Source organism: Mustelus asterias, chromosome 6 (assembly GCF_964213995.1).
Source record: "Mustelus asterias chromosome 6, sMusAst1.hap1.1, whole genome shotgun sequence".
Lineage (NCBI taxonomy): Eukaryota > Metazoa > Chordata > Chondrichthyes > Carcharhiniformes > Triakidae > Mustelus > Mustelus asterias.
In genome coordinates this window covers 119,135,977-119,160,099 of record NC_135806.1, presented here as the reverse complement: position 1 = coordinate 119,160,099, position 24,123 = coordinate 119,135,977, and the positions used below count along the sequence as shown (strand labels likewise).

General features: G+C 43.0%; 1 protein-coding gene across 2 annotated transcripts in view; it reads right to left on the bottom strand.

The window, feature by feature from the left end:
- LOC144495122 (cilia- and flagella-associated protein 97-like) overlaps window positions 1–23,599 on the bottom strand; it is a 29,108-nt gene extending 5,509 nt beyond the window's left edge. The window contains exons 1-4 of one of the 2 annotated variants that reach the window (XM_078215051.1): window positions 23,535–23,599; window positions 22,369–23,502; window positions 14,805–15,067; window positions 33–162 (exon numbers count right to left, since the gene is read on the bottom strand). In XM_078215051.1, the coding sequence (XP_078071177.1) occupies window positions 33–162; window positions 14,805–15,067; window positions 22,369–23,413 (1,438 nt within the window). In that variant the 5' untranslated portion in view covers window positions 23,414–23,502; window positions 23,535–23,599. The remainder of the gene's footprint in view (window positions 1–32; window positions 163–14,804; window positions 15,068–22,368; window positions 23,503–23,534) is intronic. The other variant, XM_078215052.1, reaches the window with a different exon arrangement.
- Between the last annotated feature and the right edge of the window lie 524 nt (window positions 23,600–24,123).

Sequence of the window (24,123 nt, the reverse complement as noted above, 5' to 3'; positions counted from 1 at the left end):
TGGGTAAATATACAAACATAACATGCACCCACTTGTTGATGGTCTGCTTCGCTGTGAATAGGATGACTCCAAGAATGACATTTGCCGCTGGTAATCCATCAGCAGATTAGAGCGTTTCAGCTCCATGGTTGGCTTCACTGCCTCCAATCTCTTCAGGAAAGCCTGTGGTTTCATAGAGATAATCAACTTTAATACAACCACTTGTCATTCTAAAGAACATATAACATATTGTTCCATTATACTACTGAATAGAATTACTAGAAAGGCAAAAAACACAACTTCATTAAAGTGTTAACGTGGGGCAATACAGTGGTTAGCACTGCTGCCTCACAGCGCCAGGGGCCCGGGTTCGATTCCCAGCTTGGATCACTGTCTGTGCGGAGTCTGCACGTTCTCCCTGTGTCTGCGTGGGTTTCCTCCGGGTTCTCTGGTTTCCTCTCACAGTCTGAAAGTCATGCTTGTTAGGTGCATTGGCCATGCTAAATTCTCCCTCAGTGTACCCAAACAGGTGCTGGAGTGTGGCGACTGAGGGATTTTCACAGTAACTTCATTGCAGTGTTAATGTAAGTCTACTTGTGACTAATAAATAAACTTAAAACTACTATGTAATTCCTGAGAATTGAAAGTGACAATTTTGATAGAACTGACATCAGCTGAGCTGTATTTAAATGTTAACAAAGAACAAAAACCGAAAAGCTGAAAGGTCTGACAACAGATTAGACAGTTTATGACGTACATTAAAATGTTCTCCAGAGAGCCAGCTCTTGAATTACCAGAATAATCTGATAACAACAATAGAAGAGTCTATATACATGTCTTGTCTCGTGGAAACATTTATAAAGATGAGATTAATAGTGTCAAGAATGTAAAGATTAATCAAAGAATAAATAAAACAAAGCTCAGTGGGAGAGTGAGCGGCGAGGAGGATGCTGAGTTTGCAAAGTGATATAGATAGGTCAAGTGAGTGGGAAAGGTGGCAGATGGAGTAAAATGAAGGGAACTTTGGCAGGAAGAATAGAAAAGAATGGCCCTAACCTGGTCATAACCCAGAAGATTCGCTATGGGACTCCCACAGAGGTCCCAACTCGAGGGCTCCGTAAGAATTATGGGCAATTCCCCTACTCCCTAGGACTCTCCGGAAAAAATCTCCAACTCCGCATTAAGTGTGGATGGTCCGGACTTATTTCCATGAAACGTTAAAACAGGAAAAAAATTAGTCTAACAATGAAGTAACTATACTGCTGACCCCCAAAATCACTTCCACTGGCTTCACCCCCCGCCCCCAACGAACCTCAACTATCCCCTGACCCGACTAGCCCTGGATATAACCAGAGTAGCGCTTCACCACATAACTACCCGTAATCCCATGACTTCACTCCCAACCCGACCCGACTAGCCCCCATCACCTGACTCCCCACCCACCACCCGTGCCCACTTTATCCACTTGCCACCATATCTGCTTGCACCACCTCACCCATCTGCTACCCTGACCCTTTCCTTTCCTGCATAGCTGTTTTAAAGCAGCATGGGATATTTAAACTTTCTGCTTGCCAAAATATGGCAGCTTGTGCTGTAAAAGTCATACGCGGCTTCTGTGTGGATTTACTGCACTGTTTAGCTCCAGGTTTGCACGGGGTTGAATCTGAAGGATCCTCCATCAGAAGATTGCTCAGAAAAATCAGAGGAAGATAAAGTGTAAATTTTCAAGGTAAATTCCGGGGCCACAGAGGGAGTAGGGAGTGTGTGGGAATGTGTGCGAGAGGGGGAAGTGTGTGCGCCTGGCTCACTCCCAGTCTTATAATTCTCATTTACCCTCACACACCAACACATATTCTCACCCACCCTCTGTGACTGCATGAGTGAGCACCCTGAAACTTGGAGTGTGCCTAACATAAACTCTTTCACATTCTAATCATCATCTTTATTATTCATTCTTGTAATGATCAGTTTATTGCTTTGACATTGTTCTCTTGTTCACCAAGTTGTTTCTTTTCATACATCAGAGATTTTAACAGAAAAAAACCCAAAAGGTTTTTGTCCAACCCCGAAAGAGGTTGGACAAGCCTACTCTATTGCCTTTGAGTGTTATTACAGAAAATGGAAAGGACTGTGGAATAGCAAAATGGAGGTAGCATCTGAAGAATTGAAATGATAAAATACAGTTGTGATTTGCATTTCATTAAACCTTTTCCAGAGAGTCATAGAGGTTTACAGCGTGGAAACAGGCCACTCGACTCAACTTGCCCCTGCTGCCTTTTTTTAAAACCACTAAGCTAGTCCCAATTGCACACGTTTGGCCCAGATCCCTCTGTACCATGTAACTGTCTAAATGCTTTTTAAAAGACAAAATTGTACTCATCTCTACTACCACCGCTGGCTGCTTGTTCCAGACACTCACCACCTTCTATGTGAAAAAATTGCCCCTCTGAACCCTTTTGTATCTCTCCGCTCTCACCTTAAACCTATGCCCTCTAGTTTTAGACTCCCCTTCCAATGTCAACATTTTTCTCTTTCACAATCCTCAAATTTCAAAACAAATAACTTTATTTGAAACCTCACATTGTGAACGTTCAAGAAATTAATTATAGAACCACAAACAAATTGTGCTTCATTATAAGCATCTCTAAAGCCACGTTCTTAATTATGAAGTGCACAGCACATCAAGAGTTAAAATCACTTTGGACCTGAAGGTACATGTCACAAGTGTTCCGAGTCTGTTGCCAGGTTTTTTGGCGTCAAATGGAAATAACTAGCTAAGCACAAGCCAGAGGAAGCGCTGTTGCCTGAAATAGGTTGTACAGGGAGTTGGTACATTCCAGATGTGAAACCTTAGAACATATTGAAAATGTGACTTACTCTTCTGTAGTAAACTTTAAACGCTTGTGCATACATCCCAGCTATAAAGCAACTAATTACCCTTAACTGAATCACAAACTGAGCAACTGGGGAACAGTGAACTTTGTGTTGTTAAATCAAAATCTTCCAGAAGTTAAAATACCAGAAATTGTTTCAGTTACAAAACAGATTTGAGGCACAAGCTGTAAATAATTCTTAATTGACAAGGTGGCATTTTACTTCCCATTTCCAGGAACATGCTACAAGTTACGGGAGAATTATTATGCATACTTTAAGCCTATTGGCCTACATGGAGCAACAAAGAGAAGATATCTTTGGCTCTTGAACTGAACACACCTCAAACCGCCACTAAGTAGGTTGACTGGATATGGACACTTGCTATTTCATGCTCCATTTCAAAACTTACAGATGTAGTTGGGCTTCCAGCCTTTCACAAGAGTAATACCCTAGGTCACCACATAGGAACACAGGTTATACATTTTTTTTTATTTTGTGCTAAAATATGGGGACACTGGCCAAGATGCATGCATTGCCATCCCTAGTTACCCTAATATGATAGTGGTGGGCCTTCTTTGTAAGCTGCTGTCAGAATGATGCTCACATTATTTGTACTATCTCAAGTGGCACTAAAAGTAAAACACAGTTTGGACTAGTCACAGTTATGGCCAGACCAGTAAGGACATTACTGACACACTTGATTTTTCACGTTTATCAGCAACTGTAGTGGTTTGCCCACAAATTACCATATTGATTGGATTCAGTTACACAAGTTGCCAAAGCAACACCATAACCACTATCCCACCATATCTTCAAATTTATTCTTTATTCTTTCATGGGACATGTGTATCACTGGCAATGCCTAATAGCCTTGGCATCTAAGAGTCAACTATGTTACTGAGAGTCAAGGGTCACATATGGACCAGGTCAGTTAAAATTGACAGATTTCCTGCCCTAAAGGACATTAGTGAACCAGATGGGTTTTTGCAACAATTGATAATCTAACCATTCCTGAGACCAGCTTTATTAACTGAATTTAAATTACACCAGTTGTCATGGTGAGATTTAGCCTGGGTATATGGATTACTAAAAAAGAAGTCTATTTATTAGTCACAAGCAAGGCTTACATTAACACTGCAATGAAGTTACTGTGAAATTTCCCTAGTCGCCACACTCCGGCACCTGTTTGGGTCAATGCACTTAACTAGCACATCTTTCATACTGTGGGAGGAAACCTGAGCACCCGGAGGAAACCCATGCAGACACGGGGAGAACGTGCAAACTCCACACAGACAGCGACCCAAGCCAGGAATCGAACCCGGGTCCCTGGCGCTGTGAGGCAGCAATGCTAATCACTGTGCCGCCCAGTGACATTATCACTACGCCACAGTCCTTATTTTGTCCGTGTTTGTTTTCCTTTATTTTATTTGCTATTGTGTTGCTGTCTAGGCAGCAGAAGTATTGCTTTACAAGCTCAAGAGCAGGTTTTTATTCCCCCTTCTATGCAGCCAAGTGTGATATTTTCTGGAGTTTTATAATCTGAAATCAAATGGTGTTGATATGTCATGGCTGCTGGGAAAGCTGGATAAATTTACAGAATTTTAGATTCTGTAACAGGTTTATTTGGTAGCAAAAGCCGCTAGCTTTCACCAGCTTTCCCGAAAGCTAGTGGCGTTTGCTACCAAATAAACCTGTTGGACTTTAACCTGGTGTTGTTAGACTTCTTACTATATTCTTACAGTGCAGAGAGGATGCAGAGTGAATTTAAAATGCTGCCAATATTTCTGGTATCTACTTTCCGAGAATGGAAATAATATTTTTAAGAATCAGAATTTTTTAAATTCACTTACTTCTCTGAATAAAATATCAGATTTGGTTTTATTCTTCAGCACTCTCCTTCTCCCCCTATTCTTCTGAAGGAATGTGTTGCTGCCTTCTTCCCAACAAAGTAAAAAGTCCCATTTACAGAAGCATCTGGTACTCTGCATTGTACTTCAAAATAAGCATCGGGAAGAAGATATATAATCCAGCAAAATTGGACTGTGCTGCTTCATACACTCTGCTGTTACAGAGCAATAACTTCAGTCTTATTTTAGGCAACAGCCTTGGTTACATTATGACAACATACCACATTCACATGGGTCTGCATGGGATGGCCAACACATATTTTGTTTCACTAATCTTAGAACAGAGCCATGAACTGCAATGTGAAGAAAATCTCGGTGTACTCAGTAAGGATTAAACATTTTAGTCTCAACGGTGTTACACTACTGTGAATTATAACAGAACTTATTTTGTCCAGCATCTGCTAACTAATATGCTCTCCTCACCAATTGGTCTCTGTTACATAATGTAGTATGGACTATGTTAATAGCCTCAAATCCCTCTCCTACATAATACCTACATCCAGTCCTAGAATCATGGCCCTCCACTTGGATGAGGTGATCATATCTCTCTTAGGCATTGGATTTTATTGCAGTTTTATAATTTAGCATTTTTGTCAATTTTCTCTTCAAACAGTCCAGTTGCAGAGCTGTATGTTTTCTCCCCATGAGTCTAGCCACTCATTTTAATCCCATTTTCCAGCATCTGGTCCATAGCCTTGCAGGTTACAGCACTTCATGTGTAGATCCAGGTACATTTTAGATGAGTTGTTTCAGCCTGAACTAACAATTTGGTCAGTGAATTACATATGTCCATCACCCTCTGGGTTCAAAAGTTTGTCCTCATGTCCCCTTGAACCCTTCTACCAATTACCTTAAATCTACACTCCCTGGTTGTAGATTTTATGCAAATCTATAATCGCTGCAAGCTACTGTGGCAATATGAATGGGATCCTTGCCCTCAGCTCCACAATATATACAATGTGGAAAAGTCTGCGTAAATGACAGTAGCATTAAGTCCATGAACCAAAACTCTGGCACAAAGCTATTATCCCAGATCAACTGTAGGTGATGGCACTCAAACATTGCTCCAGCAAGAACAAACCTTAATTCTAATTAATAAAATGAAGATTAAAACCATTGTAATTTCTATTCTGTAATTCAACAATTGCAGACAAGTTCCCCTTCAATATATATCCAAGACAGCTTTGTTTAATCAAGCAGACCTCAGATTTTAATACTGCAACTCCTGTTATTAGCTAACTATTTGACTCTTCTTCCTCTAGCGTAGCACTTATACAACATAACATTGAGTGATATTGTCAGAGCCAATAATTTGCATGCAACTCTCATATCTAACAGAAACTGCACCCACGTCTCGCACAAATCTTTTTGCCTGTTACTTTTCCAAGTAAAATGTCGCATCGAGCAGACTTGAACAGAAGACTGCAAGAATAGGTTTGAAAGGATTTATGAGTGTGCCTGGGATAAATTATCTTGTGACCCGTTCGTGGGCTATGACCATAATGACGGAGACTTAAAGGTCTGGAGTCACATGGTCCAATCAAAATCAACTCTCACTGTATGGCATGTCTGTTGAAGGTCATGACAACCTTCAAACTAACAGGTGTTAATATGATCTCCATGCTGTCACGGTACTACAAAATACAAATGCAAAATGCAATTCTGGAAAATGTCACTAATTTCTTTCAATCATTCAGAGTTACATTTCAGATTTCAAAATACAAACAGGAAAAAAGTCTGTAAATTTCTCCTATCTATTGGCATGCAGTGCGAATATTTGGTTAATGCGAACATTTGTTTAAAAATATCAAAGACCGAGTTCTCCATCTCCCCAAAACAAATCTTCATTAGATCTATAACTGCTTCACTACAAGATAAACAAATCCAAGTAACTGACGATAAATGAATGGGCAGACTGCTTAGATTTTCATAACAACCTGCTCATTGACGTACATTAGACCCAATTCCACACTGCTCAATTGCCCCGTTGTGTATCTACTCAAACCTGCTGTTAGAGAAAGGGGAAGGGTATGGTGGCAAATCATAAGCAGCATTTCATGGAGAGGAGTAAAATAAAAAGATCACAGCAACAAACAGCATTTGGTTTGTGTTCTTGATTTTTTTAAAAACCGTTGATGTTGGCGGGTGTGTTAATTTATTACATTTCTTTTCTAAAACATATAGTAATATTAAGCCCTCAACAATGACTCAGTATTTTAAGTGACAATGTCACCAGATTTTACTATTACCATGGATTATTGCCATGTGCTGTAAAACATGCCCTCTTGCTGTCATCTAAAAGGACTGCAGGACAAAAATACACAGCAATAACAATTAGCAATTAAAAATACAAATTTACAACTTTAAAACCTCCAAGTATTGCCTACAAGTGGGTTAAACGACAGACTAGCATTTATACAGCACTAGACAGCCTGAATTACTTTCTGAAGTAGTCACTGTTGCAATGTAGGAAATATAGCAGCCAAGTTGTGCACAGCAAACACCCATAAACAATGAGTTAATGACCAGGTAATCTGTATTTGTCGTGTTGATTGAGGGATAAATATTGGCCAGGACACCAAGGATAACTCCCCTACTTTACTTCAAAACGACGCTACAAAATCTACTACACTCATCTGAGCAGACAAAAGGGGCCTCCCTCAGTACCGCACTGGAGTGTCTTCATGTGACTGAATAGGCCAATCTCGACCCATAGATTTTTGGCCACATGGGCAGGACATGCAATGAGATAGTGGAGCCTGGAATACAGGATTTCCTTCCTTTTCTTTCCTTCTCTTCCACTGCTCTGCCTCATCATTAAGTCATTTGAATCGAAATGTGATTCAGCTTAATGGACAAGTTGTTGCCTTTTCAAAATTATTTTATGGGATGTGGGGCATTGTTTGCTAGGTCACCATTCTTATTGTCCATCCTTAATTGCATTTGAGATTGTGGTGATGAGCTGCATTCTTGAACCACTCAGTCCATGTGGTGCATGTACACCCACAGTGCTGTTAGGAAGGGAGTTCCAGGGTTTTGACCCAATGACAGCAAAGGGACAGTGATATCATTCCAAGTCAGGATGGAGCTAGTTCGTTAGATATGTTCAAGAGGGAGCTGGATGCGGCCTTTGCGGCTTAAGGGATCAACGTGTGTGGAGAGAAAGCAGGAGTGGGATACTGAGAGTGCATGATCAGCCATGATCATCTTGAATGACGTTGCAGACTCGATGTTGCCGAATGGTCTATTCTGCACCTATTTTCTACGTTTCTGTGTGCGCAGTTTCAAGGGGAATTTGCAGGCGGTGGCGTTCCCTTGCATCTGCTGTTCTTGTCCTTCTAGGTGGTAGAGGTCATGGGTTTGGAAGGTACTGCTGAAAGAGCCTTGGCAAGATGTTGCAGTGTATCTTTTAGATGGTACACACTGCTGCCACTGCGCATCTGTGGTGATTGATTGATAGCAAGTTGCCGGTCATTAATGTCAGTGCTGCTATGCTTCAAGGAGAGTTTCAGAATGGCTTTAAAGCATTTTCTTTGTCCTCCCCTGAAACGCTAGCCATTTAGGAGTTGAGAAAACAGAACCTAGCAGTCAGTGCAGGAATGATAACATAGTTAGAACACTACTGAACTAGTAGGTTTAGACTAATGAGCAGAAACACAAATTCAAATCCCACAATGGCAGCTGAGGAATTTAAATTCAGTGAAATAAATAAACCTGGAAGAAAAAGCAAATCTTAGCTATGGTGACTATGAAATCTACTACACTGTCATGAAAACCCATCTGTTTCACTAATGTCCTTTAGAGGAAATCTCTCTAATCTGAATGCAATTCCAGGGCCACAGCAATGTTGTCGATTCATAACAGTCTTCTGAAATGGCTTAGCAATCTCACAGCTGTATCAAACTGCACCAGCAACAGATGGATCACCCGGCATGAACTCAGGCAGCAGACAACAAAGACACACTGACCCAGCCAACACTATAAAGTACTCACCACCAACATTGGGGGACTGGTGTCAAAACTGGGAAAAGTAGACCAGTCAAGCAATCACACTCACCAAATTATATCATTTCAGCCAATGTTCTCTAGAATCCTCCACCATTACCCTTGAGCAGGATGAACCACCAGAAGTGGCAGCATAATGGTAAATAGTTACAAGGAAATGCTCTATACATGAAGTTTCATGGTGTCAGGTCGAACATAAACAAAGAAAACTAACCACCCCACATCTGCTGATGAATCAGTGTTCCATGTTGAACACAAGTTGGAAGCACTGAGGGTTGCAAGGGCATGTACTCTGAATGGGGTCTTCAATGCTCATCACCAAGAGTTAACGGTAGTGCCAAGACTGACTAAGCTGGCTGAGTATTGAAGGACATATCTGCCAAACTGGACCATGCAGCAGGTGGAGAGAAAATCAACATGAGAAAACAAACCACCTTGATTTTGTTTCATCAATCCAACTGTCACAGATGTACTCATCCACGACAGTATTGATAAGAGTAACCAACACAGTTCTGATGAAAATATAGTCCTACATTCACAGTGAAAGTATCCTCTATTATGTTGTGTGTGAGGCTTGGAATACAAAAGCAGGGATGTACTTCTGAGGCTTTATAAAGCACTGGTTAGGCCCCATTTGGAGTACTGTGAGCAATTTTGGGCCCCACACCTCAGGAAGGACATACTGGCACTGGAGCGGGTCCAGCGGAGGTTCACACGGATGATCCCAGGAATGGTAGGCCTGACATATGATGAACGTCTGAGGATCGTGGGATTATATTCATTGGAGTTTAGGAGGTTGAGGGGAGATCTAATAGAAACTTACAAGATAATGAACGGCTTAGATAGGATGGACGTAGGGAAGTTGTTTCCATTAGCAGGGGAGACTAGGACGCGGGGGGCACAGCCTTAGAATAAAAGGGAGTCACTTTAGAACAGAGATGAGGAGAAATTTCTTCAGCCAGAGAGTGGTAGGTCTGTGGAATTCATTGCCACAGAGGGCTGTGGAGGCCGAGACGTTGAGCGTCTTCAAGACAGAAATTGATAAATTCTTGATTTCTCGAGGAATTAAGGGCTATGGGGAGAGAGCGGGTAAATGGAGTTGAAATCAACCATGATTGAATGGTGGAGTGGACTCGATGGGCCGAATGGCCTTACTTCCGCTCCTATGTCTTGGTCTTATGGTCTTACTATTGCCATGCTAATTGAGATAGACTTGGATGAGATTGCATAGTTCAAAACTGGGCATCCACGAGTTGTCATGAGCTATCAGCAGCAGCAGAATGGTATTAAATCTGTAACCTCATGGTTCAGAATATTCCTCATGCTATCATTAGCATCACATCATTGGACCAACCTAGTTCAATAAGGGGCCGGGTGTTGCCCCAAGCATACTTAAAAACGAAGTGCTGACTTGGTGAAGCTGAAACACAGGGCCACAGGCATGGTAATCAGCAAATAACAACAGCATGTTATAGTCAGGGCTAAACAATCCCACAACCAAAATCTCACATCAAAACTCTGCGGTGCTGCCACATTGTCAGAAGTATTGGTGGACAATGAAACAATTAACGGGAGGAGGCAGCTCCATGAACATGCTCATTCCCAATGACAGCAGAGCCGATCATGTTCGAACAAACGATACAGCTAAAGCATTCACAGCAGCCAGAAATGCTAAGTAGATGGTCTATCCAGCCCCCAACTGATGCTCCCAGCATCGCAGATGATAGCCTTCAGCCAATTTGATTCATTCCACATGATATCAAGAAATGGCTAAGCAGACTGGATACAGCAAAGGCTACAGGTCCTGAAATCATTCCAGCCTTTTTGTGAACTAGAACTAGTCATTTCTCTAGCCAAACTGCTCCAATATAGTTACAAGCCTGGAATCTACCCCACAATGTAAAATGTTGTCCAGATATGTTCGGTCCACAATAAAGAGGACAAATCCAATCCAGCCAGTTACACTCCATCAGTCTATTTGTAATCATCAGCAAAATGTTATTAAGCAGCACTTACTCACCAAATAAACAACACACTGACGTTCAGTTTGGTCTCTGCCAGGACTGAGTATATGTGCATGAGTCTGATTCAGCTCCAAACCTCATTACAGCCTTGGCCCAAATATGGATAAAAGAGTTGAATTTCAGAGGTCAGGTGAAAGTGACCACTTTTGGCATCAAGTATGTGATCAAGTGCAGACCTAGTAAAAGTCAATAGGAATCAGGTGGTAAGTCTCCACTGGTTGGGGTCATACCCAGCACAAAGAATGATGGTTGTAGTTGTTAAAGACTATTCATTCAGCCCAGAGCATTGCCGTAGGCGCGCCCCAGAGTAATGCTCCAGGCCCAACATCTTCAGCTGCTTTAACAATGATCATTCCGCCATAAAGTCAGGAGTGGGGACGTTCACTGATGATTGTACAATGTTCAGTAACATTCAGAACTTCACAGAGACTGAAGCAGCCAGTGCTTAAGTGTAGCGAGACCTGGACAACATTCAGGCTGGGGTTGATGTGGAGAGCAAGATTCATGTCAGTCAATGACCATCTATAACAAAGGAGAATCTAATATCTCCCCATGACATTACCATTGAATCCCCCAATATTAACATCTGGGGATTGCCATTGATCAGAAATTGAACTGGACCAGCCAAATAAATACAACAGCAGGACAGAGGCTGAATGCTCTGTGGTGAGTACTCGCCTCCTGACCACTCAAAGCCTCTCCATCATTTACAAGTTGGGAGTGTGATGGAATATCCTACGTTCATTAATGAGTGTAGCACCAACAAGAATGAGGGGTAATCTTATTGAAACACGTAAAATACTGAGGGGGCTTGACTGGGTAGATGCTGAGAGGATGTTTCCTCTGATGGAGGAATCTAGAACTAGGAGACAGTTTAAAAATAAGGGGTCTGCCATTTAAGATGGAGGCCAGGAGAATCGTTAGCCTTTGGCATTCTCTTCCACACAGAACAGTGAAGGCTGGTTCACTGAGTATATTCATGGCTGAGTTTGATTTTTGATTGACAAGGAAATCAAGGCTGAAGGGGGAAAGGCAGGAAAGTAAAGTTAAGGTCACAACCAGATCAGCTGCGATCTTACTGAATGATGCAAGCCGATTCGATGGGCCAAATGGACCATTCCTGTTCTATTTCTTATAATCCTGTGAACACTTCAGAAAGTTTAATACCATCCAGGGCAAAGAGCCCTCTTGACTGGCACCCCCACTAACCACTTGAAACATTCACTCGCTCTAACACAGGCAGTGTTAGCAGTGTGTCCCATTTACAAGATGAACTGCAGCAATTCGCCAAAGATCCTAAGACAGCACCTTCCAAACCCACGACCACTTCCATCTAGAAGGACAAGAGTAGCAGATACATGGGAACACCACCACCTGCAAGTTCCCCTCCAAGCCATTCACCCTCCTGACTTGGAAATATATCACCATTCCTTCGCAGTCACTGGGTCAAAATCCTGGAATTCCCTCCCTAATGGCATTGTGGGTCAACCCACGGCATATGGACTGCAGCGATTCAAGAAGGCAGCTCACCACCACCTTCTCAAGGGCAACTAGGGATAGGCAATAAATGCTGGCCAGCCAATGACGCCCATGTCCCACGAATGAATAATAAAAAAAAGGTGCACTGCAGCAACCCACCATGGCTTTTTCGACAGCACCTTCCAAACTCACGACATCTACCACAAATATACGAGAACATCACCACCTGCAAGTTCCCCTTCAAATCATACATCATCCCATCTTTGAACTATATTGCCATGCCTTCACTGTCAATGGGTCAAAATCCTGGAACTCCCTCCATGCACATGGACTGCAGCGGTTCAAGAAGATGCCCCATATCCTCAAAGGCAATTAGGGATGGGAAAAAATCTGCTGGCCTTGTCAGCAATGCCTGCATCCCATGAAGAAATAAAAAAGTTAACTTTTGAAATATAAAACATCCCTCAGAACTGAAAGATCATTACAGTCAAGCAGCATTTAAGAACAGAATAAGGGGAAGAAAAACAGTCCACTCCATACCCACAGGAAAACAGAGAAACCTATAAGGTGCTATGGTGGGGACAAGAAAATGTTTAAGGAACGGAAATTATATGCCCCACCCTGACTGTGACACTACCACCACCAACCCATCCCCCCTCCCTTCGCCACCCCTCCAAAGATTACAACCTTTGAGGTTCTGCTTTTCAATCTGCTACCTTCTGCGACTGCAGAAAACCCTGTCTGCACCTCCCACTATCAAGTCTCTTACCACTATTGTTCTTCCACTCTTATTCTTCCTCCCCTCCCCCCTTGTGCAGCTGAGCCAACTCCTGTGCCGTGAAATTGGCTCTTGCCGCACTCCCCAGAGGAACCCTCACTCTCACTGTTTTCCAATAGAGAAAAGCAGTTTTTGACTGAGATGTACTCTGGGGCTTTCCTGAGTACCTGCCTGCCTCCCTTTTTCTGACTGGTGGTCACCTGTTCCCCCACTGACTGCACTGCCTTAAGCTGTGGTGTGACCACATCTAGAAATGTGCTATCCACAAACCTCCAGTCTCGCAGATTCACCACCGTACCTCCAGTCAACGCTCAAGTTCCATAACTCGGTTCTCAAGCTGGTGGTAGTTCCCACAAATGTGGTCAGTCAAGGTTGCACAGAGTCCAGGAATTGCCACATACTGCAGGCCATACAAAATATGGCAACCACTGTGTGGAGCTCCCCAGTTGTACATTTAGTTTAAAAAAACTTTTACCTTAAATTCATGATAATTAGAAAATTATTATTATTTTTAAAAAGGTAGATAATGTAGCTTTAAATTGGAGATAAATAACTTCCCACTACTTCCCATCAGTTCTCTCCCTTTGAAGCCTCTACCCCTTGTGACGTTAGTGTCCCTTTAAGAAGTGTATTTTTAATTAATGTACTCTGTAGTTGTAAGTAAACCTTTTCAGTTTGTTTTTTTCTCATTGTTGCTGGGCTGTCTACGAGTCTTTTTATTGCCACTTCAATGGGGGCTTGTTTATGTTTACTCTGGGATTAGTTTTATGGCCTTGCATTGTTAGGAGGAAGATCATGGGTTCTGTTTTTTGGGGGGGCGGGGGTGGTTTGTGAATAAAATTGACAGTATAGTGAGGTTTAAGAATCAATAATTAACAAGAGAATAATAGAAAAATGGTGGCAGATTCCTTTATAACAGAAAAACCAGCTTCCTCTCTGTCATAAAGATTAGCACCTTAAAGTCAGCAGAATTTTCAACTGCAAGAACTGTACAAGCTAACCTTCATTAGCGATAACCAAGTTTTGGAGTCAGTCAGTGAGAGATAGCGGGGTAGGCATACCAAGAAAAGTTTGAACTCTCTGCAATACGGACAAGGTTAAATGTGACAAATATAAGATGTACCTATATGCATTGTTAGATCAAAATTTAAACAACGTCTGTGTGCATGCGAAGCATGATATAAATACATGCAGCCTTCATGTAGTGCTCTGCCTGCATATGCTTTAATAAAAATGTTCCTAACATATTTTGTGTCTCCTGTGATTAGCTCGTAAGAAATCAGCGATAACACTGCATATAAAGCATTCACAAAACCATTTTTAGTTACCCTACACATTTTAACGCAAGTAATCCAATTATGAATCATCACACCGATTATGGGTAAATTTGATTTATAACCAAATTGTGTTTTCATACAAGGCATATGGGGAACACTATTAAAAAAATTAAAATTCCAAGTTAACTGATCAAAATGAAACGAACCAATATTTTTTTTTAAAATTGCTAAAGAATTCATTATTCTGTCTCTCTAGGTTTCTTATGGTTCTCTTAGCAACAGCATTTCTTTTTGCTTTGCTCAGGTAATCACACAACATGCGTGAGCCCAAATAGAGTGTCAGTGCACTAGTCAACCACAGCGAATGGAGGCTCCAGGAACTATGATCAAATCATTCGTTCTGAGACTGGATGCCTTTAGCATCTTTTAAATTTTCTAGGCATTCCTGCTTCTCTGCCTCTGGGCTACCTGAAACACTCACCAAGTTTTCTCGTTCAATTCTCTCCTGCTCTCGCTGTCTGTTCAGAGTGCTGTGATAGACTCGGACCGACGAAGGCACGATTGCCTTTGAGGTGAGAACTGCTGGTTTTGTCGCCTTTCGGGTCAATTCTTGTAACAATCTCTGATTTTCACGATCAATTCGCTTAGCTTCTTCATTACTGAAGGTGTAGTTTTTCTTGCTCTTTCGTGTAGGAAAATCAGCCACTATTTTTCTTAGTTCTCTTCTTTCCAAATTCATCATAGCTGAAAGAAACAATAAATGGTTACAGCTCAGGTGGCCATACCACTCATTGAGCCTGTGGTTCCAATCCCCTCTGCCACCCTTTAACCATCGTCCTGTAATTTTATTTCCCTCCAGGTACTTAGCTAATTCTTCCATGAAAGCCACAACTGAATCTGGGTATTGCACTCAAAGTTCGCTGCATAAAGTTTTACCTCATCTTTGGATTCTTTTGCTAATCACCTTAAATCTATGTCCTCTGGCTCTTGACCCTTCCACCATTGTTCCACGCTATGTACTCTGTCCAGACTTCATGATTTTGAAAACCTCCATCTAATCTCCTCTTAACCTTCTCTTTTCCAAGGAGAACAACTCCAGCTTCTCCAATCTATCCACCGCAACTGAAGTTCCTTATCCCTCAAACCATTCTCACAAATCTTTTCTGTACCCTCCCATACTGTCACATCTTTTCTAAACTGTGATGCCCAGAAACTGGACACTATATCCCAGTGATGCAGTTTCACCACAGTTCCCGTGCTATTGTACTTTATGCCGCTATTCATAAAGCCCAGGATCCAATCTGTCTTTATAACTACTTTCTCAACCTGCCCTGACACCTTCAATGATTTGTGTACATACATCTCCAGGTCTCTTTGCTCCTGCAACCACTTCAGAATTATACCCTGTATTTTATATTGCATCGCCTATTCTCCCTATCAAAATTAATCACTGAATACTTTGCTGCATTAAATGTAATTTGGCCCGTGTCTGCCCATTCCACTAGCCTGTCTACGTCCTTGTGAATTCTATTACTGTCGTACTCAGTTTGTCATCTGCAAATTATAAAATTGCACCCAGGACACCCACGTCTAAGTTACTTATTTATATATCGAGAAAAGCAGTGGTCCTAGTGCTCACCACTGTCCTCCAGTCCGAAAAACAACTGTTTACCAGTACTCTTGTCATGCAGTTAACTCTGTATCCCTGCTGCTACTGTCCTTTTTATTCTGTGTTTTAACATTACTGACAAGCCTACTTGAGGAGTTTGTCTTAGGAGAAAAAGTTGAGCAGGTTGGGCCTATATTTATTGGAGTTTAGAAGAATCAAACATATTGCAACAAATAACATTGAGTGGGCTTGACAGGGTTGAGTCTGTTACCTCTCATAGGGAATCTAGAATTTAGGGATTGGGGGGGGGGGGGGGAGGGGGGAGCTGTTTCAAAAGAAGGGGTCGTCCATTTAAGGCAGAGATGAAGAGGAATTTATTCGCTCAGAAGATTGTTGGTGCTCAGAATTCTTTTCCTTAGATAGCAATGGAGGCTGGGTCATTGAATATATTCAAAGCAGAGTTAGTCAGATTTTTGATTGACTTGGGAGCCAAGGCTTGGTTTGGGGGATGGAGGACAGTGGGTGCAGGCAAGGAGTTTAGGCCATAATCAGATCAGCCATGATGGGTTTCTTTATTTAAGATATGGATATGACTGGCAGCTTCTGTTGCCCCCATCCTAATTGTCCTTGAACTGTGAGGCTTGCGAAGCCAGACCATGTAAGGACAGCAGATTTCTTTCCCTAATAGCCATTAGTGAACCAGATGGGTTTTTACAACGATCAATGATAGCTGTCATGATCACCATTACTGAGACTAGCTTTATATTTCAGATTTATTAATTGAATTTCAATTCCAACAACTGCCATGGTGGGATTTGAACCTATGTCCCCAGAGTATTAGCCTTGGCCTTTTGGAGTAATAATACAATGATGTTACCACTAAGTCACCATCCCCGAATGGCCTACTCTGCTCCTATTTCTTATGTGGCATTTGATCAAATACTTTTTGGAAGTCCTTCCTCCTTGATAAGAACAGATGCAAAGAACTCATCTAGCTCCTCAGCCAAGCCCTCTGCCTACATTTGTAGATCCCATTTTTGTCCTTTATTGGCCCACCCTGCTTTTTACTACTCTTCTATTAGGTATATGCCAATAGAAGACTTCTGGATTCCTCTTCATGTCAGTTGCCAGTCTCTAATCATACTCTCTTTGCAACTTGTTTTGTCACTTCCCCTGAGGTCTGTATTCGACTTGGTTCTCTTGCATTATCAATCTGACATTAGCCATATGCACCCTCTTTCTGCTTCATCTTACCCTCTATTTCTTTTGTCATCCACGATGCTTTGGTTTTAGTGGCCCTGCCTTGCCTCCTCAGAAAGAGGGTGCATAAGGCTAATGTCAGATTGATAATGCAAGAGAACCAAGTCGAACCATCTCCTCTTTAAAGATAGCCTGTTCTTCCAATACTGTTTTGCCTGCCATACTCAGATTCTTATTTGGGGCAGATCAGCTCTCAACCCACTGAAATTGCCCCTACCCCAATTATATATTTTTTACCTCACTATTATTCCACCTCCTTTTTCCATAGCTAACCTAAAACTATTTTTCTAGGATCGCGGCTTCTTAAATTTTCCTCTGTTGACACTTGACCCACCACATTGCCCAGAACCAGATCCAGGAAAGTCCCCTTCCTCAATGGGATAAAAATTTACTGATCAAGAATATTCCCCTAAACACAGTCAGAAACTCTTCACATCATTACAATCCCAGTCCACATTAGGACAATTGAAGTTCCCCATTGTTACTACCGTACAAATTCTTGCACCTCTCTCTAATTTCCATAAAAGTCTGCTCCTCCATATCTTTCCCACTAATTGGCAGCCTACACCCAGTAGTGTAATGGTACCTCTTTTGTTTCTTAATTTTGACCTAATAAATTCTGTCCTGACCCATCCAGTGCACACAATCTCGCACTGCAATATTGTCCTTATTCAACGCTACCACAACTCTTCCTTTTCTTTCCTGAACATCTATAGCCAATATTTAGTACTCAGTCAGGCAAGTAGCTATTTGCATTTAGCTCAACAATTTTTTTTAGATCACGCTCCTTCATGTATGCGCTGTGAACCCAATTTAGATCTTTTGTTCTAGTTTGATCCCAGTTAATATTTCTTTCTCTACTACTATCTGGCTCTCTCAGGCCGCTGTGCACTTTCTTGCTCTTTCCTAACGCTACATCTTTGCTCTCATCTCCTCTGCCAAATTAGTTTAAATCAGCCCCAACAACACAATCAAACTGCCATGCAATGATATGTTGAGATGCAGCACATCAGTCTGTACAATTTCTGTTTCACCAGAACTGGTTCATGTCCAAGAACTAAAACATTCCGTTTTGTGCCACGTGAGTAGTACGGTGGCACAGTGATTAGCATAGCTGCCTCACAGTGCCAGAGACACAGGTTCAAATCCAGCCTTGGGTGACAGTGTGTGGAGTCTGCATGTACTCCAGGTACTTGGTTTCCTCCCAGTCGAAAATTGTGCCGGTTAGGTGGATTGGCTATGTTAAATTGCCCCTTAGTGTCCCAAGATGTGTAGGTTAGATGGATTACCCATGGTAAATGTGTGGGATTAAAGGGACATGATGAGGGAAGGAGCCTGGGTAAGGTACTCTGTCAGAGAGTCGGTGCAGACTCGATGGGCCAAATGGCCTCCTTCTGCACCGTAGGGATTCTATGATCTCTCCAACAACATATTCATTTACTCTAAACTCCTATTTCTCTATTCACTGACATATGGCATTGGGAGCAATCCAGAGACTGTTATCTTTGAGTTGCTGCTTAATAGTCTCCTTTTTAGCTCCCTAAACAACAGCGTTGAAGCTGCTTGAAACTGATAATTTAAAATGTTTCACAGCCAGTGTTGGGTTAGCAAATGAAACTGCTCAAATGCAAAATTAGACAATGTTTTCATGAGAATTTTAGTAAAGTGCAATGGCAGGTGTAAAAGTTTAATTGACAGAGTGGTGATGGATTTAGCATCACCAGTATTTTAGCGCATTGTAATTAATGGAGGGCGTATGAAATTTCCACATGGTCACTTGAAACCCTAAAACCATCCAACCAGCCAGCACAACCAGATTCTGTCCAAACCAATGTTGCTGCATGTCAGGAGAGGTCATTTTAACAACGTAACACAGTACATCAACAGAGGTTGTGATAAATGGTAGGGAAAGTTTAAGGCATTAAATAAACATCACAAACAACATATTGGTACACCATTATTGTGGCTTTCCTACCCCTTATGAGGCAGATAGCAATAAGCTTGATACAGTTAGTGACACAGTTAAAGTGTTTCTTCAATTTGAAACTGAGTAATTTGAGTGAAATTTCTTCAAAAGATTGTAAATCTTCTGAATTTTCTACTCCAGAGTGTTGTGGATGCGGCATCATCCAAGCTTTGATCATATTTAAGGCCAAGATAGACAGACTATTGGTCTTTCAGTGAATCAGGGATATGGGGAGTGGTGGGAAAGTAGATTGGAAACCCAGCATCGTCCACCACCATTTTTAAATGGCCAATTAGGCTTCACAAACTGTATGGTCTTTTCCTGTTCTTAATATTCCGCAGTGACAAATGTGTAAGTGAACAGAAGAACATTTAAAAGTAATGAAGTCCTGAAAAAAATTAGGGTATTCTTTTTTGGCAAAAATCTATTGTCCTTGGAAGTGTGACGAAACAGAAATTTGCAAAAAATATAGCTGAGACAGAAAAAAAGCACATCAGATATACTCCATGTCTATCTAACTGTCTTTCAAAATAATCTATCTCGGCATTATACAATGGGAGTCAAGACATAGTATCATGGTGGAGGTGGAGAAGGTAGTCAAGAAGGCATACGGCATGCTTGCCTTCATCAGCCGGGGCATTGAGTTTAAAAATTGGCAAGTCAAGTTGCAGCTTTATAGAACCTTAGTTAGGCAGCACTTGGAATATAGTGTTCAATTCTGGTCGCCACACCACCAGAAGGACGTGGAGGCTTTGGAGAGGGTACAGAAAAGATTTACCAGGATGTTGCCTGGTATGGAGGGCATTAGCTATGAGGAGAGGTTGGAGAAACTTGGTTCATTCTCACTGGAACGACGGAGGTTGAGGGACGACCAGATCGAAGTCTACAAGATTATGAGAGGCATGGACAGAGTGGACAGTAAGAAGCTTTTTCCCTGGGTGGAAGAGTCAATTACTAGGGGGCATAGGTTTAAGGTGCGAGGGGCAAGATTTAAAGGAGATGTACGAGGCAAATGTTTTTTTACACAGAGGGTGGTGGGTGCCTGGAACTCGCTGCTGGGGAAGGTAGATACGATAGTGACTTTTAAGGGGCGTCTTGAGAAATACATTAATGGGATGGGAATGGAGGGATATGGTCCCCGGAAGGGTAGGGAGTTTTAGTTCAGTCGGGCAGCATGGTCGGTGCAGGCTTGGAGGGCCAAAGGGCCTGATCCTGTGCTGTAATTTTCTTTGTTCTTTTTAAGAGAAGAGGGGAGTTAGAGACACGGTTAACTAGAAGAAAACACACCCATACTTCCATTCCTAATTTAAAGACAGTGATACAATCTGACCTCATTTGGTTTAACAGCTGGATTTTCTATCAAGTAAAACGTTAAACTTGGGGGGAAAAAAGTGAAGTACAGCTGATTGGAGCATCTGGGTTTCTCTGCAATACAGGATAAAGAACTGAAGGATACAAAACAGATGCTCCAACAGCATCACTGGCAGGAGAGTATAAATGGTGTACATCACATTTCCTCAAGCCTGCTGCACAAGAAAGGAAGGTTTTGCAGATAGCAAGTCCTAGATTTGTATTATATTAATTGATGCACAGATAGATCATATGTGGGATAGGGTTCACAGTTGGCTGATTATTAGTATTGTTCAGAAATAAATAGATCATTTTCAGATTGGCAGGTTGTTATTTGTGAAGTGTGATAAAGATCAGTGCTGGAAACTCAGTATTTACAATCTATATTAATAGTTTGAAGGCACATGAGTGTAACAAACCCAAATTTATTGACGATACAAAGCTAGGTGGGAAAGTAAGCAATGAAGAGGAACTATTTCCCTTCCCCAAATGTCTCACACTCTCTACCTCTCTTTCCTACTTTGAGACATTTCTTAAAATCTGCCTCTTTGATCAAGATTCTGGCCATGCTCCCTAATATGACTTTATGTGGCTGAGTGTTAAGGTTTTCTTTATAATGCTCATGAAGAGCCTTAGGACATTTGATTAAAGGCAATATATAAATACAAGTTGTTGCTGTTGGTGTGGTCAGGTGAAGTTAACAGACAAGGGCAGCACGGTAGCACAGTGGTTAGCACTGCTGCTTCACAGCTCCAGGGACCTGGGTTCGATTCCCGGCTTGGGACACTGTCTGTGTGGAGTTTGCATTCTCCTCGTGTCTGCATGGGTTTCCTCTGGGTGCTCCGGTTTCCTCCCACAGTCCAAAGATGTGCGGGTTAGGTTGATTGGCTATGCTAAAATTGCCCTTAATGTCCTGGATTGTGTAGGTTAGAGGGATTAGTGGGTAAATATATGGGGGTAGGGCCTGGGTGGGATTGTGGTCGGTGCAGACTCGATGGGCCGAATGGCCTCCCTGTACTGTAGGGATTCTAAGATTGCCGAGAAGATTCACTTTGGTAGGAAAAATAGTGAAGCAACTTTTTTTTTTAAATGGTGAGAAACTATTCAGTGTTGATGTTGAGGAATTTAGGGGTCCTTATACAAGTAACACAACTTGCAGATACAGTAAGCGATTAGGAAGGCAAATGACATGTTGGCCTTTATTGCAAAGGGTTGGAGTATAAAAGTAAGGAAGTCTTGCTGCAATTGTAAAGGGGAGATCACACCTGGGTACAGTTCTGGGTCTCCATACCTAAAGAATCATATACTTGCTTTACAGAAAGTAAATAAAGGTTCACTAGATTGATTTCTCTCTTCAGCCTTAGGGAGATTGGGTAAAGTGGGCCTATATTCCTAGAGTTTGGAAGAATTACGAGATCTTATCAAAACATAAAAAATACTGGTTAGCACGATGGAGTAAATGCTTAGAGGGTGTTTCCCTAGATCAGGGAGTGGACAACTTCAGGATAAGAGGTCAGCCATTTAGGATTGAGATGAGGAGAAATTTGTGGCTCTCGGGTTGTGAATTTTTAGAATTCACTACTCCAGGGGGCACCACTGTCAATGCTCCGCTGTTGAGTATATTTAAAATAGATAGATTTTTGGACGAAGGGAATCAAGGGATATGGGGATCAGACAGGAAAGTGGAGTTGAGGTCAAAGATCAGCCATGGTACTAAAGCCTGTTCCTGCACCTATTTCTTAAAGAGTCATCAAGACACGGGAGGCAGCCATTCAGGCCATCAATGCCAGAACTGAAATAAAGACTACTAATGGCAAAGTACTCGCCTTCATTTTACAAAAGGAAACATTTAAGTTTCACCTTTCAGTAGCTGGTTTAGGTCAGTGGCATCATTGAGGATCTTCTGGCTATGTCTTGGACTCCAAAACCTCTTGGGCTCCAAGGAATCTGACTTTGCAAGCAAATTGCTAGACTTGACTTCCCTCTGACTTCGTGACTTTTCCCTCCCTTGACCCCTTTCCCTATCAAAGCTTAAAGTGTCCAGGCTCTCGTAGACTTCCTGACTAATATTTTCCTGTTTACTGTGGCACTTTTTTCTGCGACATTTAGCCTTCGATTGCTTACATCGGCGAACAGTTTGAACGGGGCTGCTATCTGGACTGGAGAGCGCGGTCACGTCAGTTGCTGTACCCTCGGTGTCTTCCTCCTGGTCCTTGGCGTGGCGGGAGTCTTTGACATGCCCCTTTCTCGACTTGGAGGAAGATTTGGGTTTGCGCTGGGTTGCAGTAACGCATAAAGACGGTTTCCCCGACGAAGATGAGGAGGAGGAGGAGGAACAATCCAACTTGGAGCCATCAACGTCCAAGTCTGGGTCGGAATCGGCAGCTTCATTAGACCGAGAGCGGTTCCCAGGCGCACTCCTCTGGGAACTGGGTCTAGCTCCAATGCACCTTTTCCCTTCTTCACTATTTCCCGCTTCGTCTGCTGAACTGTTGGCAGAGCCTGCGGTTTTCAGCGGGGGCTCCTCTGGGAAGCTGGCGCCCTTTCCACTGGATGAGGACGAGGGGGACCGGGAAGCTGAGGACGAGGGGGACCGGGAGCCTGGGGGCGAGGGGGAGACCGAGACGGGGGGCGAGTTGGACGCTGGCGGTGAGGGGGACCGGGAAGCTGGGGACGAGGCGGAGCTCCCCGCCTCAGCTCGCTCGTCGGGGTCGCTCCCCGCCGCTCCACGGCCCCGCCGGCTCCGGCTCGCCCGGCCCTCCGCCGGCGCGCTGGCCGGCTTGCCGGAGCCGCCAGGCCGTGCCCGGGGGCTGGGGCTGCTGTGCTTGGCGGCGGCCTCCCCCTCGTAGTCGCTGTCGAAGAAGGAGTGATCCACCTCCTCGTCCAGGTTCGTGTCGCTATCCATTGGGGCGGCCGCTCAGCGCCGCCGCTCCGGCTTCACTGCCTCAACCCGCCGCCCGGCGGCCTCACAATCTGACCCCGCCGTCACTTACCCTTTGACCCCGGGCAGACCCCCCGTCACTTACCCTCTGACCCCGGGCCTAGCCTGACCCCTCCCCTCACTGGGCCCGGGCTGACCTCTCTCTGTCTCTCTCTCTCAGACTCTAACCCCGCGCCTCCTCCACACTTTACCCCCCTCTCTCTCTCTGTTATTGTAATGGTGGCTTTCGTCTTCGCTTCGGTTTCTTAGGAACGTTGCTATCAACGTCAATTCCCTGTCCGCCGCCCTCACTTTCCCCCCGGAAACCGGGCCCGGCGAATAAACGTTCCGCTTTAGCCGTTGCACGGCAAACAGGAGGTGGAAAGCAGAATGTCTAACAATCTAATTCTTAGATTATTTCCACAAACCGGTTAACGCATTTCTTTTTGTATGTGGCTTCATGGAGGGTTTCTGTCTCTGGATCAACGTCTTCCTGGAAGTTCACTGAGATGAAATTCGCTTCAGTTTGTAAATGATATTGAATCCGAAAGATGTGCTTGGTCAGGTGCATTGGCCATGCTAAATTCTCCCTCAGTGTACCCGAACAGGCACCGGAGTGTGGCGACTAGGGGATTTTAACAGTAACTTCATTGCAGTGTTAATGTAAGCCTACCTGTGACACGAATAAATAAACT